The 20,252-nt window shown below is 42.9% G+C and overlaps 2 protein-coding genes across 2 annotated transcripts; one reads left to right on the top strand and one right to left on the bottom strand.

Annotated features, from left to right (window-relative positions):
• Positions 1-392: 392 nt before the first annotated feature.
• kcnc1b (potassium voltage-gated channel, Shaw-related subfamily, member 1b) lies at positions 393-7,605 on the bottom strand. The gene is made up of 4 exons (XM_070830710.1): positions 7,042-7,605; positions 2,424-3,339; positions 1,598-1,771; positions 393-532 (listed from the first exon to the last, which is right to left on the bottom strand). The coding sequence occupies exons 1-4, from the start codon at positions 7,603-7,605 to the stop codon at positions 393-395; spliced, it is 1,794 nt and encodes a 597-aa protein (XP_070686811.1).
• Positions 7,606-9,523: 1,918 nt separating this feature from the next.
• Positions 9,524-19,445, top strand: LOC139201463 (CD81 antigen-like). Its single transcript, XM_070830789.1, has 8 exons — positions 9,524-9,686; positions 11,382-11,496; positions 16,603-16,700; positions 16,785-16,859; positions 16,990-17,103; positions 17,218-17,316; positions 18,337-18,420; positions 18,572-19,445. Exons 1-8 carry the CDS (start codon positions 9,621-9,623, stop codon positions 18,635-18,637), a joined length of 717 nt encoding a protein of 238 aa, XP_070686890.1. The 5' UTR covers positions 9,524-9,620; the 3' UTR covers positions 18,638-19,445.
• The last annotated feature ends 807 nt before the right edge of the window (positions 19,446-20,252 follow it).

Here is a 20,252-nt window from a genome sequence, read left to right as displayed (position 1 = left end):
TGTAAAAAGCAGATGAGATAAAAGTTACTGGCAGAAGAGTATGTGAGATCAAAAGCAACAGAGCAACAGGCAATGATGTAAACACAAGGAAAGAGTGGGGTTAGCCTGTGGTAGAAGTAGAACAGTGCTTTGTCTACAACTGAGGTGACCCATGCAGAGTGGCATGTGCCAATGTTTTCTAGTGTTGGATATGATGACACACCCAAGGAGAACACTTGGGTAGCTTGAGTATTAGCACAGTTAATACAGTTTTTTCTTCAGAAAAATAAAGAAATAAAAATGGAAAAAAGCAGGAGCGAAGGCAAGTGTAAAAGCAAAATCTGACAGGAAAAGATAAGAAGGAGAAGTGTGGACTGGCCTTCCAATGGCATTGTGTCTGCTACTCAACCATGCTACATAATGGATGGGATGGGAGAATGTGAGTGCTGCATTAGACAGGGTGGGCTGCAGGGCAGGGCGGACACTGAGGACACTCCAGAGGCATCCCCGCTCATGCCAGACATGCTGTTAAGGCTCCAAGGCTTTTCATAACCTTCAGTTGAAAAACAGAGAACGTTCTGAGTACACTGCAGCACTGAATCCATGACAAAATCTTTTGGTGTTCTCACTGGTAATACTACACCTGTTGCTTTCTTGTTTTTGTCTCCAAAGAAACAGGTCAACACAGACTTGAGACAGATTATTATTCTCCATGCATTGAGTGCATCAGGAGTACAACAGCATGCACCGGGTGGTACTGGAATGGTTTGGAGTATAACACTATAAAAGACTCGAAAAGGTAGGCACCTCAGGCAGGGAATGTATTCTCAGCTACAGGTAGAATTTCATACTGTACGCCATTTACTGCTGATGTGCTGGCTGCACACACAGCTGGAAACTAAAGTGACTTTCTTAGAGGAATGTTTAGTAGATTCATATTAAATAACTAAGCAAAAAGGGTTTAACCCTGATATTAAAGTGTAAAAATCACTAAATTAGAATTTGGCTCTTTATAATATTGATGAAAAAACTTGATATTAGCCTTCTTCCATCTGTGTTGTGCTCCTTCACCATACTGATAGCACCCATCAGCAAGACACTTCATGCACCGTTATGGTCAAGAGCAATGCACTCATAAGTCAGGATCCTGCATGGTATTTATCATTAAAACACATATACATACATGGTACGCACATAGCACATAGTACTTTCTTAGGCATGTAAGACAACACATTCTAGATAATATAAATCTCGAAAATAGCTTTCTTACTTGTAAATAAATAGGGGTATTACATTATGCATGGTATCAAAAAATATATTGTGTAAATGTGGACAATTATTATTGACATTTGTGGTGATTGTGCTTGGCCTGAACAGATGTTTTTGTGACTTGGAATATATACATTTTCCAAAGGGATGATTGAGGAAAGAGCAGCTGCTGTGAAAGTGTGTGCAGCCTGTAATAAGAGGTTTGTAGTTGTGTGCGTGAGTGTGTGTTAGTGTGTGTCTGTGAAGAACTGAGGTGTAACACTCCGCAAAGAGGAGAAAAAAGAGCGTGTCCTGTCTACAGGGTGTTAGTGTCTTACAGGGGCCTGTGATTGGCTGTTACTGTACGTACCCCTCCTCACTCTGCCCCCTGTGTGGTTGGGGCGTTCAGCTGTGGTGACCAGGAAGCAGGGCCGCTCTCTCTCGCTGGGGCTGAAGATTTCCTCCGGAGATATGGCCTGGTCTATATGAGGGCAATCTTCGTTGGCCAGAGCTGCGTTAGCTGCCTCACCGTTCAGCTTGGAATCTTATAAGAAAACAATAACGGAAAGAAAAGAAAAACAAGGGGGAAAAAAACCTGCTTTCATATCCCAGCTTTTTCAGAATTTAAGCGCTGTTGTTTTTAATATATCTTCAGTTTTCACACTCTATGACCTGAATGCACAGAGGGATTAACTCGTACAATAATACTGTTTAGTGGCTCTCTAATGTTTGCCTTGCACTTTCCCCATGCACTCCGTTGTTCAGTTTTTGAGCGCACACCATATCAAAGGTCAATATATCTTTGAATGCAAGATGAAATCAAGTGACTCCAGTGTCTCCTTACATGTTCTTAACATTACAAATACGGGATGATTACAGACTCTCAGTTAGTCTTAAGAGAGAGGAGGAGTGAATCACTGCATTAAGGAGTGTAAAATCAATAGCAGGATTACTCACGGTCTGCCTCAATCTCTCTATTCTCCTATCCAGAGTAAAATATGCTTTTCATCACATATTTTATTGATTGTTTTCAGTGGGAAACGCTTTTGTTTAATCTCATGCCTGAATCATCAGCTGATTGAAGTGTGGGAACAGACAAACAATGAAACAGCTGAAAAGTGATCCTGCTGCTTTAGGAGGACAGATAAGTGATGAGACAACAATACATCAGAGTATATATCGTGTTTGTTTCTTACCTTGAAACTTTATCTCGAAAACGTCGTCATGGGCCAATGGGCTCTGAGGTTGGGAGCTGATGCTTGACTTACAGAAGTTTGGAGAACCTGGTTGGGGTGCCCGAGGGATATGCCTATTTTTTTTCTTTGGTAGTTTCTGTTTTGCCATGGCCAACGAGTAATACATTCCAAAGTTGTTAACAATCACAGGAACGGGCATGGCGATGGTCAGCACACCTGCTAGGGCGCACAGCGCTCCGACCAGCATACCAGAGGTTGTCTGAGGGTACATGTCTCCATAGCCGAGGGTCGTCATGGTCACCACAGCCCACCAGAATCCGATCGGGATGTTCTTGAAGTGCGTGTGCTCACTGGCTCGAGGGTCGTTGGGGTTGGCTCCAATCCGTTCAGCGTAATAGATCATTGTAGCAAAGATGAGGACACCGAGAGCGAGGAAGATGATGAGGAGCAGGAACTCATTGGTGCTGGCCCTCAACGTGTGGCCCAGCACCCTCAGTCCCACAAAGTGACGGGTCAGCTTGAAGATACGCAGGATCCGCACAAAGCGGACGACTCTCAGGAAACCCAGCACGTCCTTAGCTGCCTTGGAAGAGAGCCCGCTGAGGCCGACCTCTAGGTAGAAGGGCAGGATTGCCACAAAGTCGATGATGTTCAGGGCGTTCCGAATGAAGTCAAATTTATTTGGGCAGAAAGTTATTCGCATTAGAAATTCAAACGTGAACCACACCACACAAACGCCTTCAATGTAGGTGAGGTAGAGCGCAGTCTTAGTCTCCTGGTAGGTGTGCTCCACTGTGATGTTGTCCACCACCTCGTGCTCAGTGCGGTTGACGATGGGGTTGAAGGCCTCGTGGGTCTCCAGACAGAAGGTGGTGATGGACACCAGAATAAAGAACAGCGAGGCCAGAGCCACCCACTGAGCAGGAAATATACGGACGATGCAGAAGAAGAAAAAGAGGGGAGAGAGGAGGGAGACGGTGGGCAGGGGGAAGAAGGACAGAGACACACAGTAATTCATGCAATGTAATCAAGCTTGACAGGCCAGCATCAATTCTTAGCACGACACAATGCAATTCAATCTATTATCTGAGACAGTGGTTTGACAGTGACAGTGGCATTGACACACCCCCCATCCCCCTTCCCCGCTCTCTGCTGCCTATGTGTCTTGATTCAGAAGTGTCATTGTACAAGGGACAATCAATGCAAGCTCGCCGTTCTTGCTTCTCTTCCTCCTGCCACAACTCAAGGTCATCAAGGGTATGCTACTTGCAGAATTACAAAAAGCGAACAGCGGGAGCAGCAGTTGCGACATTAGTGTCAACCGCCGTGACTAAATTTAGCTGGGGCTCTTCCCTTCAGCACCAACACTAGAGCCGGTCTTCCCTACACAAGGTCATGCCGTCCAGATGAACAACTCTTGGGAATTGTACTGAGCTGAGAGGCTCGCTGAGATGAGGACAGAAACCTATATTTCCCTTAATGGCATAAGTGTACTTTAGCCTTCATTATGTATTGATTAGATGATCACATTTCATCACATTTAGGCTCTGCTATTTCTGATACATACTACATGGGTGTAACAGATACGGTATTCTCTCCTGAGTATTGATTTAATCCGTGGCCACGTTATCTTCCTTTCATCATACTTTACTGGTTTGCTGTATGTTACAGCTCATGTACTTTACTGTAGTTTTAATGGAGTTAAAAACAGCTATATCTTCCATGGGAATCTGAAGTCAGTAGATCAAAGATGGTGGACAAAGGCAGACAGGAAGAGTGGATAGCTACTTAACCATCACCATGAATCACAAAAGTTGGATCAATAGCAGTTTGTCCATGCATGAAGATGTCTTTATGAGAGTAAGTGAGGCTCAGACTAATGCGCAGCATCGTTAAGCAGCTGGGAGGAGAAGTGAATGGCATCGAGGAGGACATGTCTGGGCATGAGGAGGTCTGACATATATTCCACTGAGCAAAGGAAACGCAGCATCTTAGTCAGTCGAGTCCGTTCACAGTGTGTCACTAAGGCGTGCAGGCAGCACGAGATGGAAAACAGGCCCTCGTCATATCATCTCATCACTGGCAATTCATCGCATTGCGCTGAGGAAATCACTGCTGCTTATGAATGTCTGCTTCCCATCTATGTTAGTATGATGGTCTGGATGGAAACTGTGTGATAGCGGAGACTACAGCGCACTGACTGCCCTCTCTCACGGGCTATCCTCTTTGCTCACTGAGACAACTCACACTGAACAAAGAGGCCACACCAGTTTTGATGAAGATGGAGATCTGTTGTAATTCACACATTTTACAATGGCTGTGAATGGTTTTCTGGGTTTTTTTACTCTCTTTAAATTCTGTATGAAATATCCATCTTTTGAATATACAAATAGAGTGGACAAAAGGAACACCTGACATTTTAATGCAGTCAAATACAAAAGGAAAGCTAATGTTCAGCCTTTGTTGGAGTGAGAGAGAATTTGTGTCAACTTCTGAGGCATTAGTACAGAGTACAGTATGTGGTGTTGTTGTATTGGATTGCGTAATATTGTTTTGTCCACCCCCTCTACAGTATGTACTGCACAAAATAACAAGTTCAACCTAGATCGAAAACTATCCAGTTCAGCCACACAGACTGGAACCAGCTGGATTATGCAAAGCAGGCAAGTGGCCTGTGGAGCTTCAGGGGCCCCAAAAACCATCGATAGATTTAGTATTTTAATGATTAGAGAATTAGTTCGGAGGTTTCGTGTCTAAATCTACATGGTGCATATTCCTGAATAAGATGAACTAAAATTTCCTCAAACACACGGCTAATTTTTTCTCAGGGACATTCTCATAAGTTAACCTGGCTCTGTCAATGCATTGCCGGTGCAGTATGAACAGATATTTTTGACAATTTAGGTATACAATAGAGCTAAAACAGTTATGTAAACAATTTTGATAATCTCATACGTTTTTTATAGCAAAAAACGTCCTCAAATCATCTGGTTTCAGCTTCTAAGATGAGAATGATTTCTGGCTTTCTTAGTTTTCTCTGATTGTAAACTGAATCTCTGAGTTTTGGACAGTTCGTCAGACAAAACAAACTGTTTGAACACATCAACTCAGGCTTTAGAGAGTCATGTTGCGCATTTTTTCACCATTTTCTGTTCCAAATATATTATTCAGCCAGTCCAGAAAATAATTGTCAGATATCTTGATGAAGAAAACTGTCCTTAGTTGCTGTCCTCATTGACAGCTGCTCTTGTCATTTTGTCCAGCCTACAGTATGTACATTAGTCAGCAAGAGAGTTGAAAAACAAACATCACCATCACTGCTTCGGTGTGATAACGCCTCATTCTTATAAGCCACTCTCATGACTGCTGATGCCTCCTGACACACTGGCTCTCTCAGCCCTCCGAACATCCCACCCTTCAAACTGTTAAACAAACGCTGCATCCTATCAGATCACCTCTTATGGCAAATTATGTGTCTTTGTGACAGTTAGGAACAGTGTGGCCTGGAGGGAGGGTGACAGGCGAAGATTGTTTGCTCCTTATTGGCTAATTCTCACTGTTGCTGGCAAACCACAGGCCTACAGTGATATGCAGTGACAAGGGTTTTCCACTGATGTATCCACTGTGAATAGAGGCTGTAATTAACTCTGAGGCTCAGTTCTAATTAATCTTCTTGCCAGTCTTAGTGGAGCGCTGTCAATCCTCGCTCTCTGCTTTGTCTTGCTCACTGACAAATGTAGAACACATCTGAGGAGTTTTCTGGTTTGGGAAATCTCCCTCCATGCAGAAGGTGAAATCTGAAGTGTGTGTGTGTGTGTTTGTGTGGTGGTTGTTAAACCACTTTCACTAATGCTTGCTGTAAGAGTGAGAACGTGTCAATACAGTTTACACTTACTGGATGGGGCCTGATAAATAATTACACCAATCAGTCCACTACAGCTGTTAAACCAGCATGCAGCACAGCGGTCAAAAAACAGAAAAATCAGGAGGTGTAAAGTCATTTTCATTGTCACCATCTAGAGGCATTGCGCCCAGATGGAAAAGTGCCCATAACAAACCAAAAATGTCACCTCTAACAACAACCTAGTTTTTGTCTGGAGGTCTGCCACTAAAATTCTGGTGGTGCCAAAGATCTGGTTTCCTAATGTGTAGCTGACCCATTTAACCAAAGAGCCAGGCAGCCCAGGGATCCTTGTGTCCTGGAAATATCAATCCAAAGACCTGTGAGAGTCACAGTGAGTTTCTTTATCCCCTCCTGCGAGATGGAGCAGGGTGGGAGTGATGATCAGCATGTAAATGATTTTGACAGATGACCTCTTTGGTTGATTTTTTTTTCCCCCTCTCCTACTTTTCTGTACAGTCACATCCCTGCTGTGGAGACCCGTGGGAGGGCAATTTCAAGGTCATCAGGAGCCTCTCTAAACATCCCAGATCCATCAATCTTTGTTTCACCATCAAGGCAGATCCACCACTAACTTTCTGCTCATGCAGCTTTGACTGTTTCAAACCAGCAATGAGACACAAAAAGGCCAGAATGTGCTTCTGATAGGTGTCAAATCTAAAGTTCAATAGACAGAACAAAGCAATGGCAAACATCGCAGATATGAAAGCAACTCACCCTTGCATATTTAGAGGAGTAAGGGTCCTCGAACAGGGCCCAAACACGTTTCTGCCAGCGGCTCCACAGGCTCCCGCTCCTGGCATCATGAGTGTCTCCATGCGCCAACCGCCTTGTCATTTCATCCACATCATCCTCAGCATGCTCCAGCTCTGGCTCCTGATCCTCGTTCGCCAAGTCTAACAGGCCCCCCCCGCCGAAACTATCAAGGGCCTCCTCTGCCTCCCGGTGCTGGCGATAGGTCATCCAGCAGCATGGCTCCACGTCTGTCTCATCAATGCCCCAGAAGGCCAGTTCCTCCTCATAGAGGGGCCCGCAGACATCAGCCGGGCAGTGCAGTTTACCTGTCCTGTAGTAATTAAGGATATGTGCAAACACGCCGGGGTGGCGGTCGAAGAAGAATTCCTCGATTTTGGCATCATAGTCAAAGTGGTTGGGTGCATCAGGCTCGGCCAGCCAGGACAAGCGAGTGCCAGGTAGGGTGCGCAGGGTGCTGCGGTATGTCTGATGTCTGATCCCTCCCACGTTTATCACAATGCGATCCTTGTCGTCGCTCAGGCCCATTGCGTCCCCTAGGCATTTCTCCAATAAGTGCCCTTCATCGCAAAGGTAAGCCTAGGCGCGCCGTGCGACCATGCACATCAGGGATCAGACTGAGGGAAACAATAATTCTTCAATTAAGGGAAGCAGCGCACGAAGCAACCTGTCGTTCCTCACCACCTATGAAAGAAATGCTTGACACGCACCAGGCTACATCCCCACTACACGCTGTATTTTCTAGCAGCGCCTGCCATGCAACTGGAGGATCAGAAGCGCGTATAGCTGCCAGACGCACCGGAGGGTATAGAATCGAAATCCAAAATGATTGCAGCCAATGACATTACATTAAGAATGGACGTCACATCGTCGGTAAATCCAAGATGTCGAGATTAATGGACAGACGCTGGCAATCCCCCTCCCCTCCTCCTCCAGCAGAATAAACCCAGCTCATTGGACTACACAAGTTGCGGTGATTGATCAGATCGGTCCTGAGCAGGTTTGTGACTTTCACAGCAAGGTGACTGCGGTGGTGCTGAGCGGACAGCGCCTGTCCGGCAGCTCCCGATGGAGGCTCGGCGCTGCTCCCGTGGCTGCCTACAGACCCACTCACCTCCTTCACACCGACGCTCAGCCCGCTTCTCCTCTTCCTCCTCTTCCTCCTCCTCCTCCTCTGCGTTTACCGACGCACCGACACCGAACAGCAGGTCTTTGTCTCCGCAGAGAGACGCACTCCTGCTCAGGAACTTTCCCTTTCATTCATGCATCATTGTGAAGAAAAACATCCGCAGTCTAATGCTGCTTTCTGTGCTGCGTGGTCGTGGGGGGGAGAGAACATAGAAAATAAAATCAGAGATGAGAGGGCGACAGTCCTCTTCAGAAAAGCGGCCAAACTGCCTGTTATCCACACCGTGCCCAGCTCTCCTCTCAGATCAGATGGAGCATGCCCAGTGAGGGACCCCGCATTTGTTTAAACGCGCTGTCAAGTTCTCCAATTAGTGCTGCTCAAGTTGCCATTTTTCTTCTCCCCTCTCACTTAACGTCGTGGCTCGGAGGGTTGTGGTCGGTCAGCTGCTGGGGGTGATGGTGGTGTAACGGGGTGGAGATGTATGGGAGGAGGTGTCATCGTCTTTACGCACAGGAGAAGGTGTGACCCTGGAGTTATGAACGCGCAGATCCGCCCATAACATCAAACAGAGTGATGATCGATCATACACTTTCTTATAGATCCGTGATTTACTGGGTGCTAATCGGCTTGTTTACGGCCTGCATGACCGTGTGACACGGCGTCGATGTTTTAAAATCAGAGTTGGGAGAATTACATGTTTTTTTGCGCAACTCTTTGTGCTGAACTTGATGTGTGTAATAATTGGCCTCCGCCTGTGTTTCATGTGCCAGCAGAGGGCACCAGTGCTCCCTGCAAAGAGGGTAATTATGGGTCCCTTTTATTTTGTTTTGTATGTTTCTCCGTTCATGTGAAAAGCTTAAATATATGGAGAATGAGGCCATAAGTTAAAAAGCAAATGCTTAGTTTTTGATGCGCATCCAGATCCAGGATGAAGGATTTAACATCAATATGGTTATAGCTTTTTTTTTCCCCCACCATAAACAGAATTATTGCAAAAGTGAAAATATAGATGACAGGAAATCTTAACATCATGTGCATTTTGATGCAGCTTTCTGTCATGTTTTATTAAGATAGTCGAGTGTTTTCCTCCTTTCGTTCGGCTCACTTGTCTCAGATAAAACGTGGTAACGCTCCTGAGCTTGCTCTACATTTCTTCTGACCACAATAACACAGTTTCAAAGTTGCGGAGCAACAGAGAAGTAGGGCTCCCTGATTTTAGGGCCGCTTCAGTCGGTGGGCAGTTCTCCGTCTCGGTTTTCACTCCTGATTATAAAGGAGGAGTTTGCAGCACAGAGGCACTTACTGGCCTGAATAAAGTGAGTCCTCTGGCAGAGACTGTGTGATCCGGGACAGCAGACTGGCCTCACCGACTGTTTGATTTGAGCAAAAGGACGAGCTGATAAAAACTGTCAACATGGCTGTGGCGGGCTGCACGAAATGCATTAAATACATGTTGTTTTTCTTTAATTTTATTTTCTGGGTGAGTTGAACATATTTTACTCTGAAGTTGCTTTTGATGTTTGCTGCTTTCTTCAAACTTTCTCCTAATGTGTGATGCAGTAACAGCTGCACATTTACTCATCTGTGTGGCTCAGGGCTCAAAGCTGATCAATGATACATTTTGAGGGAGATCCACAGAGTTTCCCGCCTTGCTGTGTTAATTATGCTGCTGAGTCTGTGAGAAGGCAGAGCCACACACAAACTTGGCCAGGCAGGAGTGGAAATGTTCTTACCCTTCATCAACACTTATTTTCTGCATGGTCGAGCACCAGAGCAAGGTGGCTGGAGGGGAAGGAGAGAGGAGCACTTCAGGCTGGGTGGGCTTCAGTCTCCTCAGCCTTCTCACCGGGATAACACAGGCGATTTTCCTCCAGCATGTCTCACTTTAACTCTGCTTTAGATCCATCATTTGGTGAATCAACTCATGTTGATTGAGAAATCTGGAGTACTTGATTCACACAAAGTTGATGGATGGAAAATTGAATGCAAGTTTACTCAGTTATTGGATGGTTTCTTATTATTTTGAGGGGTCTTGTTCTAGTCAGATTGAACACACATGACGAAAGAGGTTTCTGGGGGAGGGGAGAGCGGTTTCCCCTCTGACATTTCCTTTGTTCCTACCTGGTCACCACCACTGTTTGCTGACTTTGAACCTTCAAAGAGCCCAGGAAAACGCCTCATCCGATGGTGCGCTTTTATTATTCCCTTATTGTACGTTCACCCCTCAGACTGAACTCTATTCCAGTCTGTCTTGTTTTCTGAAAAAGTCATTTCAGCTACAAGGAACCAGCCACAGTAGTTCAGCAGTCTAATGCTGCTGTCTGCCTTTTACACTTCATTACATCACAGCAGACTTCCTGCAGATGTGCCGTTCACTTTATGTGTTTACTTGTGGCCTTGCACAGTCAGTATTGGTGCCTTGTTTTTGAATTTCCACTCAGTTTGTTTGTACAGAGCAGTCATCTTTTTTTAGATGAGTGTAAGAATCACCATATCCTGGACACGCCGCACTTGATGGAGTGTTTCCTCTGTTGATTTTGCTTCTGTGTCTGTCATTGTGAAAACTGAGCCCTCTCTTCCTCATTTTGCTATTTTTCATGTCGAGAATTCAGTTTCCTGCTTCTTGGAGAACAATGGAGTGCAGTCACGGCCCTATATATGCAGATATCTTGATATGAACATAAAGAAAAAGAGCGTCAGCACATGAACAATAAGTTCCTCAGAATCTGATCCTTCAGCAGTTATTTTCCACCAGCTTTTATATAATAACTCTTTTATGATGGGATTTGTGCCTTAGATCAACAGGGTTAAAGCTGAGTTGGCTTAAAACAGTGTTGTGAGGACATGGCCAGTGCTGTGGTCACTAAGGTGTCAGGATGTCCGCTCATCACTTCTCTTAAGGGGCAGTGCGCAGTTCACTGACTCACGGATGACACGCACACAGAGAAACATTTGCACAGAGGCTTGAACATTGATTTTGTCACAGGAGAGTTGAGCCCCTGAGGTCACAGCACTCTTGTCATGCCACCATATAAAAAGACTTAATAACTACAGGTTTTTAATATTCATGCTAACATCTCTCTTGAATATCGTTTTAAATGAATCTGGTCCTCCCCACTGTTTCACCAAAGTAAAGAAGGAATGAAATAATAAAACCTTTTCCTCTTCTGGACAGCTGGCCGGAGGTGTGATCTTGGGAGTGGCCCTGTGGCTCCGCCATGACAGTCAAACCAGCAACCTCCTCATACTTCAGTTTGAAGGCCATCAGGCACCAAGCACCTTCTACATCAGTGAGTATACACCATCAATAGTAGCTTCACAGAAACACCAGTGGTTAAGTAGTATAAAAAGGGAAACATTCACATTTTTACTTGCAGATTTTTGTTTGTATCATCACTATTATATAGGTTATTATTATCCACTTCCTGTAAGTTGCTCGATCATCTTGCATCCCACATGTCCTGATAAGCGTACGTCCTCCACATCGTCCTCGAGGCTCCACTCATTCTTCCTCTCGCCCTCGCTTGAATTCTGTCCTCATTCCTCATTCTCCACATGACAGGAAGCTCCTTGCTAACAAAGCGATGAACAATCACTAATTTACAGAAATACCTGTCTTTCACAATAAGCTGGAACCATGTGAGTAATGTCCTGAAATAGAAGGAGCGGTGTGACCTCTAAGAAAAGAGCAGGAAACAGGATCTGCGTAAATCCGCAGCGGGACTTAAGAGTGACACAGCCGGCTTCTACACCTCAGTGTTTTTACCCAGCTGTCACTCTTACGTCGATGACCGTAGGTGATGTTCTCTATCTCCGATAAATATACGTGTTTATGACTTCAATAAGTGCCTGGCTCAAGGTTCTTTCAAGAGAGAGGCCAGATGCTTCAGACAGATGTTGAGACACATGTGGCCTCTGAGAGACTAACTAACGTGGCGCACCAATAAAGCCATCATGTGCTTTCTCTCGCACTTTTAAGTATTGGATCCATAGAAGTTTTCAAGAGTTTGTATTAATGCAGTAGCCTACAGCACATTCTCTGTGTATCTGAGGAATACGAGCCTCAGTTTGAGCTCACCACATGAACTACAGCCATAAATCATCATCATGTCTCCTTCCCTGCCCTCAGCACTCCACAGATTGGCCCTAAAACCTGCAATACATGATATGATTTAAGCATTTCAAAGGTCCATCATCTGGGTTTGTTGTGGTGGTGAACTCTAGTGAGCCCACTAATTTACATTTGGGCTCCTGCTGCTCTCCCATACTTACCCCTTAGTAAGTATACAGAGTGAATACAAACCCATGCTTTTTATAGAGAGAAGGCACACTCGTGATTTTAAAGGCAGGGCGGCAAGAGAGGCCCACCCAAGCGAGATCAAGGGAATGTTTCTTTTTTTTTTCCCCTCTCTTGAACATACGCCCTTGCATAATTCAAATAACCTTGTACATCTGCACATTACCCCTCAAATTAGAGTTTGGAGTGGATGTTTTTAGCATGCTGGCACACCAAACTGGTATTTATGTGAGGCTGGAAATACACATTCTCCTACCTCTTAACCAGTGCATGAAATCATTATTGGTGGCAGTTGTCAGTAGTCTGGTCTGGTTGGTGCTACAGCCTCTCGTACTGCAGGAGATACATTAAGTGCGATAGATTTTGTCACACAAGATGTTTCAGTTGCTTTACACAGTATGTATAATGCAGATATAAAGTAGCTTTTCTGCATTATTTCATAACTGAAATAAATGAACAAGAAGGTTGCATTGTGAGTAAGCGAGCTATAAAGGAAGGGGCATTGAATATTAATATAAAACTGCATGTTTATATCATTCTATACAAAGAGAACGCACTTCTCTGAAGCCTCACAGCTACTGAAACCTGCCTTGTTGATACCAAATCTGCTTTGTCTAAACAGGAAATTTCTCCCACATGAAAATGGCAACAAACAAAGATCTTTTGGTCTGTGAATAAATGAGAAAGTGCTGCTTTCTACTGGTACTCTTTAACAGACAGTTCAACTGCACTCATTGAAACTCTTCAACTATCACCCGTTTTCTACTGATTTCTACTGTTTGACTTGGACTTAAACTACTTTAACTGGCACGTAAAGGAATTGTTCCACATTTTGGGAAATGTGCAAATTAACTTTCTTGCCGAGAGTTAAATAAGAAAATCAATACCAATTTCACGCCTGTATAGTAAATATGAAACTATAGCCAGGAGATGCTTAGCTTAGCTTAACTTAGCTTAGCTTAGCATAAAAAGCAGTTTTTTTTTATAGTTTTCACACAAGGGTAAACAGTTAGCATGGCTCTGGCAACAAATTCTGCCTATCAGCACATCTACAGCCTGAGTGCTTCGCTAAGCTAACAGGTTAGTACTTAACACACAGAAATGAGAATGGTATCCGTATGGGAACAGACGGCTAGCTTAGCTTAGCTTAGCATAAATGACTGGAAATTACCATAGAGCTGTGCCCATTGTAACAAAGTCTGCCTTCCTGCACAAAGAGAGCTCACAAATGTTTTGACGACCATTGACGATAAGAAATAAGACATAACATGTTAATTAAAGAGCTCTAGAATATGTTAGCAGGTGGATTTTATCACCTTTGAACAGAGCCAGGTTGGCTGTTTCCCCTGTCTACAAAACTTAATGCCTCGCTACAATAACCACCTACTGGCTCCAGTTTCATGAGTAGCGTAAATACATGACAGTGGTATTTATCTCCTCAACGTTTGGCAGAACATTTTCTTAAGCATGTTTCCAAAAATGTTCCGTCAACCTGCTTTGACCGTTTTGAAGGTGGGCTACAAACATATTGTGTGACGTGAACTTAATCTTTCTAATACTCACTGCTGGAGATTAATTGCTAAAGATAAATTACATGTCTGCTCTGCCCCTTTAGCTCCAACTCTTTGTGTTAACAAGATGACAGGAGGAATGTTTAGAGCCTTTTTAATAATTTACTCCCACCCAATCATTTCATCATTTCATTTTAATTACAGTGGGATTGGCATCATTTCAGTTTACTGTTGTCATGCTCTGATAATGTGGACATGGCTTCACAGCTCTATTTTTTTTGATATACTGGATGAGAAAAAAAAAGGGAGAATTCCAAATGGGGCTTTCAGCTGGTCTTCACCTCCCCTTTTTCCCCTCTCTGGAGATTACTATGGGAGACAAGAAATAAATGAACTTCCCTGGTGGTATAAAATTGCCTGTCTCCCTCAAAGTCTCAATGGCCTTCAAACCTCAAAGGGTGTTGTCATAGTAATGGAAGGCAGTGGAAATAATGCCGGCTTTGCCGCATTGCAAACATCAAGTCCTGAAAGAGAAAGAGAGGAGGGAGAGAAAGAGGGGGGAGGATAAAGGAGGAGGGGTGCTGAGTTGAGGCAGAGAGAAAAAAGAGAGAGTGTGGATGTGAATATGCTGAAGGGTTGAAGCGTGATATGTGAGGTACAGTGTGAGGTGTTTGAGGCTTGCAGAGTCTCTTAGTGGATCTGTGTGTCCCTTTCAGAGCGCTCTGTCAAGCTACATTAGAGGCTGTGTGTGTTTTGTTCGCATGTGTGTAAGAATAGAAATCCCAGAAACAGGCTGCTCCCACATCGTCTTGCTAAAAGCAGTGGTGGAAGAAGTATTCACATCCTTTACTAGAGTAAAAGTACCAACACACAACTTTATATTTTGTCAGGTAGTTTATTTCAGTGGTTCCCAGACTCACTACAAAGGGTCACGAGATAAATCTGAGGGGTCATGAGATGGTTAATGTTGGAAAAAACGTGCCGGTCATAAATTTGTATTCATAGTTTGTACTTTTTAATCTTGTGAAATATTGGGGAATTTGACCTCTTTGATTCTTGAGCAATTATTTAAATGAAACCAAATGAGAAGTGAGGAAATCTTTATGTGGTGGGACGACCTCAGATACATTTGAAATATGAGAAGAGCTTTTTTTAAAGGGTCATGAGCCAGAACTGATGGGAACCACTGATCTAAACTGTATTTTATAATCAGAAAAGTAACCAGTAACTATAGCTCTCAGTTGAAAGGAAATGTAGAGAAGCTCAAGTATAAAATGCTCAACTAAATTACTAGGACCTCAAAATAGTTCCTGGATAAATGTGTCTGGTATATTTTCCACCACTTGCTAAAAGGATTTTAATTTGGGAGTTATGGACAGTTGTGAAGAAGAAGGGTGAAGATTTCTGTGGATCTGCTGAGATTATGACCTTAAACATGTTGAAAATGTATGTATATGTTTGTGTAACATAATTTTGGCACCATTTTGGCTGCAGATGGGGATATCTCAAAAGAAGAGATTCTGGTACTTTAGTGGACTAAAATTATTATTTACACATTATCACACAACAGTAAACCAATAATATAATAGTTTATACAATAATGTCTACTTCTACTACTTTTTACTATTTTAAATGAACTTTTCTGATAATACTTTACCACTTTTACTTTAAAAAGAGTCAAATTTTGAATGCAGGATGTTTACTTGTATTTGTATTGTGTAGTATTGCTACTTTTACTGTTTCCTACTTCAACTTTTTAATGAAGGAATCTGAATTTTTCTTTCCACTGTGTTTTTCCTCATCTTGAACAACCATTATCAGTTTAAGACTAGTGGCAGATGCATTAAAAGGAGTCTACATAAAATAGGGGGCCTGTTATGATACCTTTTATAGTCTCAAGATTCAGTTCACCTTCACTTGAACATTTTCTTTAAGCTGCATACAACATAAGCCAGACCTCTGCTGTAACTGGAGCTTTATTACTATTCATTGACTTTTTCCTGCTACTGGACTACCTGCACTGGAGCCTGTTGCACATTCCTGTTTGTCGTCAAAAGTTGTGGAAACTATATTTTTGTCATCAATGGTCATAAATAGATTTTTGATAATATTTTTTTCTTCTTTTTATATGAGTTGACTTACAAGGTGTGTGTGGTGTGTGTATGTGTGTGTGGCTGGTTGTTCACATGGTTTCCTGGGGAAGAATAATGCTCGGGGTCAGGGGTCAGTGTAAAGCGGGTTTTGTGGGGGTTGGGGGTGTCTGGAAGGCATTTCCTGGCCTGGCAGCTGAACAGCGTCAGCTCCTCCTCTCTCTCTCTCTCTCTCTCTCTCTCTCTCTCTCTCTCTCTCTCTCGGGATCTGGGAGCTGTTTATCTCCAGGATGTCAATAATGTCATGTCATCCTACAGGGAAGGCAAGAGAAACATTCAGGAAGTCCATTACCAAACAATGTATGGATCAATAAATGGGCAGCAGGCACACAGTAGTCTCACACTGCTGCCCCCAGGTGGTGGTGGAAGGACACAACACCTCCATGATGAACTACATTTCCTTAAACTCTTCGTTTCCTGTTGTGTGTGTGTTTCCAGGTGTGTACATACTGATAGCTGTCGGGGCTGTGATGATGCTTGTGGGCTTCCTCGGTTGTTACGGTGCCATTCAGGAATCTCAGTGTCTGCTGGGAACAGTGAGTTTCCCTCTTCTTGACATTTGTCCAGCAGGAACTGTTCTTGTATTTAAATGAATTGAATTTTGAATTTTCTCTCTGTAGTTCTTCTTCTTTTTGGTGATCCTCTTCGCTTGTGAAGTCGCTGCAGCAATCTGGGGTTTCATGAACAGGGACACAGTAAGCAACACACACACAAAAGGCTGCAGCAGTTAATGTTTGATGTTTGCATTGATTTTCAGCCTCTGCTGCAGCGAACCTGCTCTGTTTGTTGTTACATCTCTAAACCAACTTTCCCGACTGTCCACAGATCTCCAAAGAACTGATCAACTTCTACGACTCTGCGTACATCAAAGCCGTGGACGTTTCAGGGTCTCCCAGCAAAGACTCCGCCATCAAGGTGCTGGATGTTTTCCACACCACGGTACGTCATGAAAAATCTCCACTTAATTGGAATCCGGTGTGGTTCCACCTTAAACCAGTTGTTTTGTCACGTATTTAGTTGACGTCTTGTTTCTGCTCTCTGTCTCCCCTTCAGCTCGACTGCTGTGGTAAAGGAGATGACACTGCTCTCTTTACACAAGTCGCCAGCACCTTGTGTCCCAGAAAGTCTCTGGAAGATTTTCGGAAATCTCAGGTTGCCATGCACAGATTTCTTCAAGAACACATTACCTATAAAATCCCTGTCATAGAAATATCCATCCTCGAAATCTATTTTCAGTAGCTGCAGAATAGATAGGACGGAGAAGGAGGGACGAATATGAATTTCACGTTTTGTGAAACAAAAATTTGAGCTAAGAAGTTGGATTAAATATTTACATCAGTTGTTTAATTGACCAGCATTGGTAAGAAAAGGGGGGATGGATGTTAAAAAACACTTCCCATGTCATGGCAAAATTATGATATATTCCAGTGGGACAACATAGATATGTATTCCATAAGGTTTGCACTGTAATTGAATTGAATATAATTCATATCACTGTAGCACCTCTGACAACAGACATATCTGTTTGATTCGTTTATCAATTTATTCACTGAATCTTGCAAAGATTTGGCTTCACACCTACACTCAATAAAAACTAACCCACTTTGGACCAATATGGACACAATGCTGCGTTAACTTCACCCAGTACCAGTGGGTTGTTTTGACACAACAAGCTTGAATTTGACCTCCAAACTGTCACAAATATTCTTAGTGGTCCAAAATAATATTACATTCAAAACTGCAAAGGATACACAGGGTTAAATTGGATTAGAACAGTTCACCACAATGCAGTTTTTACTTACTTAGGTAAATAATTCAACAGTAACATAAAAAATAACACAAACACTGGGTGAAAACAGCACATTAGTGCCCTGGGTGGTTTTCTACCAGTGAGTAAAGTTAACCCAGGGTTGTGTTGGTGCTTTATTGACTTAAAGTACTTCAACCTACGATAAAGATTTTATACGATAACAATAAAGTCGCTCATAGATAACAGATTACATGATTAATTATTCAGAGTTGTGCGGTCAGAGGTAGCTGATATTCAGCACTTTGTTTTGACAGCAGACCCGGATCTCCATTACATGTAATCCAGTGCAGTGTGTGTGATGTGTGAGGGGTAAAAAAATGTCTGACTTATCACAGCGGCTTATTTACTCTGTCCACTCCCAGAGCTGCCACGATAAGCTGATCGAGCTGTTCTCGGAGAAGCTCTACCTGATCGGTCTGGCCGCCTTGGTGGTTGCCGTCATCATGGTGAGTGTCAGAGTGAAAGTGTTTATTTTGCACAGCTGTGGTGAGAAACATTTCCCTGACTCTCCTGCTTTTAATAGCTCTGATACGGATACCGGCGTTTGAACAGACACGTATTAAATTAAGCCACTCTGTCCTTTTTTATTCCACGTAGATCTTTGAGATGATCTTCACCATGGTGCTCTGTTGTGGGATTCGTAATAGCCCTGGAGTATACTAGGAGTCGTCAGTCCACTTCAGCCTCAGATGGAACTGTTTTATTATGTGTTTCTATGCATCAGCTCCTCTTCCTTATGATTATAACATAACAAGATGTATATCTCTCTTTTTAATTTAGATTAGAAAATACAAGTTGTTTTCAATATTGCTCGTGCATCAGCACTCATCTTCCTTATGTAATAATTTAGTTTCTCTCAGTCAGATGTTCTTTATTTATCATACAACACTTCACATGAATCTTTCATACATACAGTGTGTTGTGAAATATTTCTCTGAAGTCAGTCTGTTTTTATGGATGTATAAATTGTACATATACTTATGTCATATGTTAATAACACTAAGGAGAGTCCGTGTATTCCCTGATTGAGTGTTTGTGATGCATCTCGCTGCAGTGTTACAGTGTTATAATATAATTTAAGCAGCAGGGTCTCAGTGGTCTAAGGTAATGTACTGTGTCTAATACTCTAATGATAACCAGGATGACGAGTTAGCCTGTGTGTTTTTTTTAGTCGACTGTGTGTCTCTTACTTTATTAACTTGTGAAACACCTGTTCTTAAATGACAAAAAACAGTTACGTCTTCTTACTCAACTTGTTTTAATGATGCTAATAAATTATGTCACCTTTCTTTTTTTTGGTGGAGCACACACTACACCAGTGTTTATCAACCTTTTATTTCGCCTGTAACTCCTTAAGATTTCTTGTTCTCTGTCTGCAAGTTGTGAGCAGTTCAATCAGAGAGGGATTTTCGCTTCTCAGATTATTTCATTTGAATAGTTTTTAGAGGCTTGAGGAGGTGAAACTGCAGTATTTTGCTAAATTAAAAAGCTATGAATAGAGAAAAGTCAGGAAAATAAATATATTTTGTGTATCCAAATAAGTTGAGTGAGCGTGAGTTTGTTTTTTTTTCTCATTTCTAGCAATCATCTTATGACGGCAACCCTCGCACAGATGGTAAAATGAATTTAATTTGCAAACTTTTATTTTCTTCACAGCTTCAATCATCTGTCCAAATCCAAATAATCAGTGATATTAATCCAGATCCTCAGTTAAGATGTCTGGGCTCAGTGTTTGACTGTGAGGTACATACTGTGTAAGATCTCTGTTTCAGTCTCTTCCTTCTCTCTCATAGTTCTCATTTGAAACTTCCACACAGGCCAATAGCAATTGCTGTGTGTCACCACAGGGAGGCAGTGTGTGATTTCAACGCCCCCTTTGCTCAGTCAGCACAATCTTTCCCACTGTTGAAAATGTAAAAAACTCAACTAACTTGTATTTCTGGCACCATGGCAGCAGACACACCTAACACCCACAGTGTTTGTTTTGCCAACAGGTTTATTCTCTCACCAGAGGACACATGCGGCTATGTAATGCTGTCAGTGTAGCAAAGTTTTAATTTCATTCAGGGTCCCTTCAATCTCAAACACGTTCACTTATACTGTTACGACGCACGATTGATGGGAAATATTTTGAGGAGAAAACCACTACAACACAGCAGTTATTTAGGTTCCTCGACAGGTTAAGCAAAGGAAATAAACACAATGACGACCCTCTCTCATTGTGTGCGTGACTTCCGTTTCCTGCTAGACTCATCTGAAATACCTCTCAGTATAAGAC

This window comes from Pempheris klunzingeri, chromosome 5 (genome assembly GCF_042242105.1).
Source record: "Pempheris klunzingeri isolate RE-2024b chromosome 5, fPemKlu1.hap1, whole genome shotgun sequence".
NCBI lineage: Eukaryota > Metazoa > Chordata > Actinopteri > Acropomatiformes > Pempheridae > Pempheris > Pempheris klunzingeri.
The sequence above is the reverse complement of the archived record's forward strand: the minus strand, read 5'-3'. Positions and strand labels throughout refer to the sequence as shown.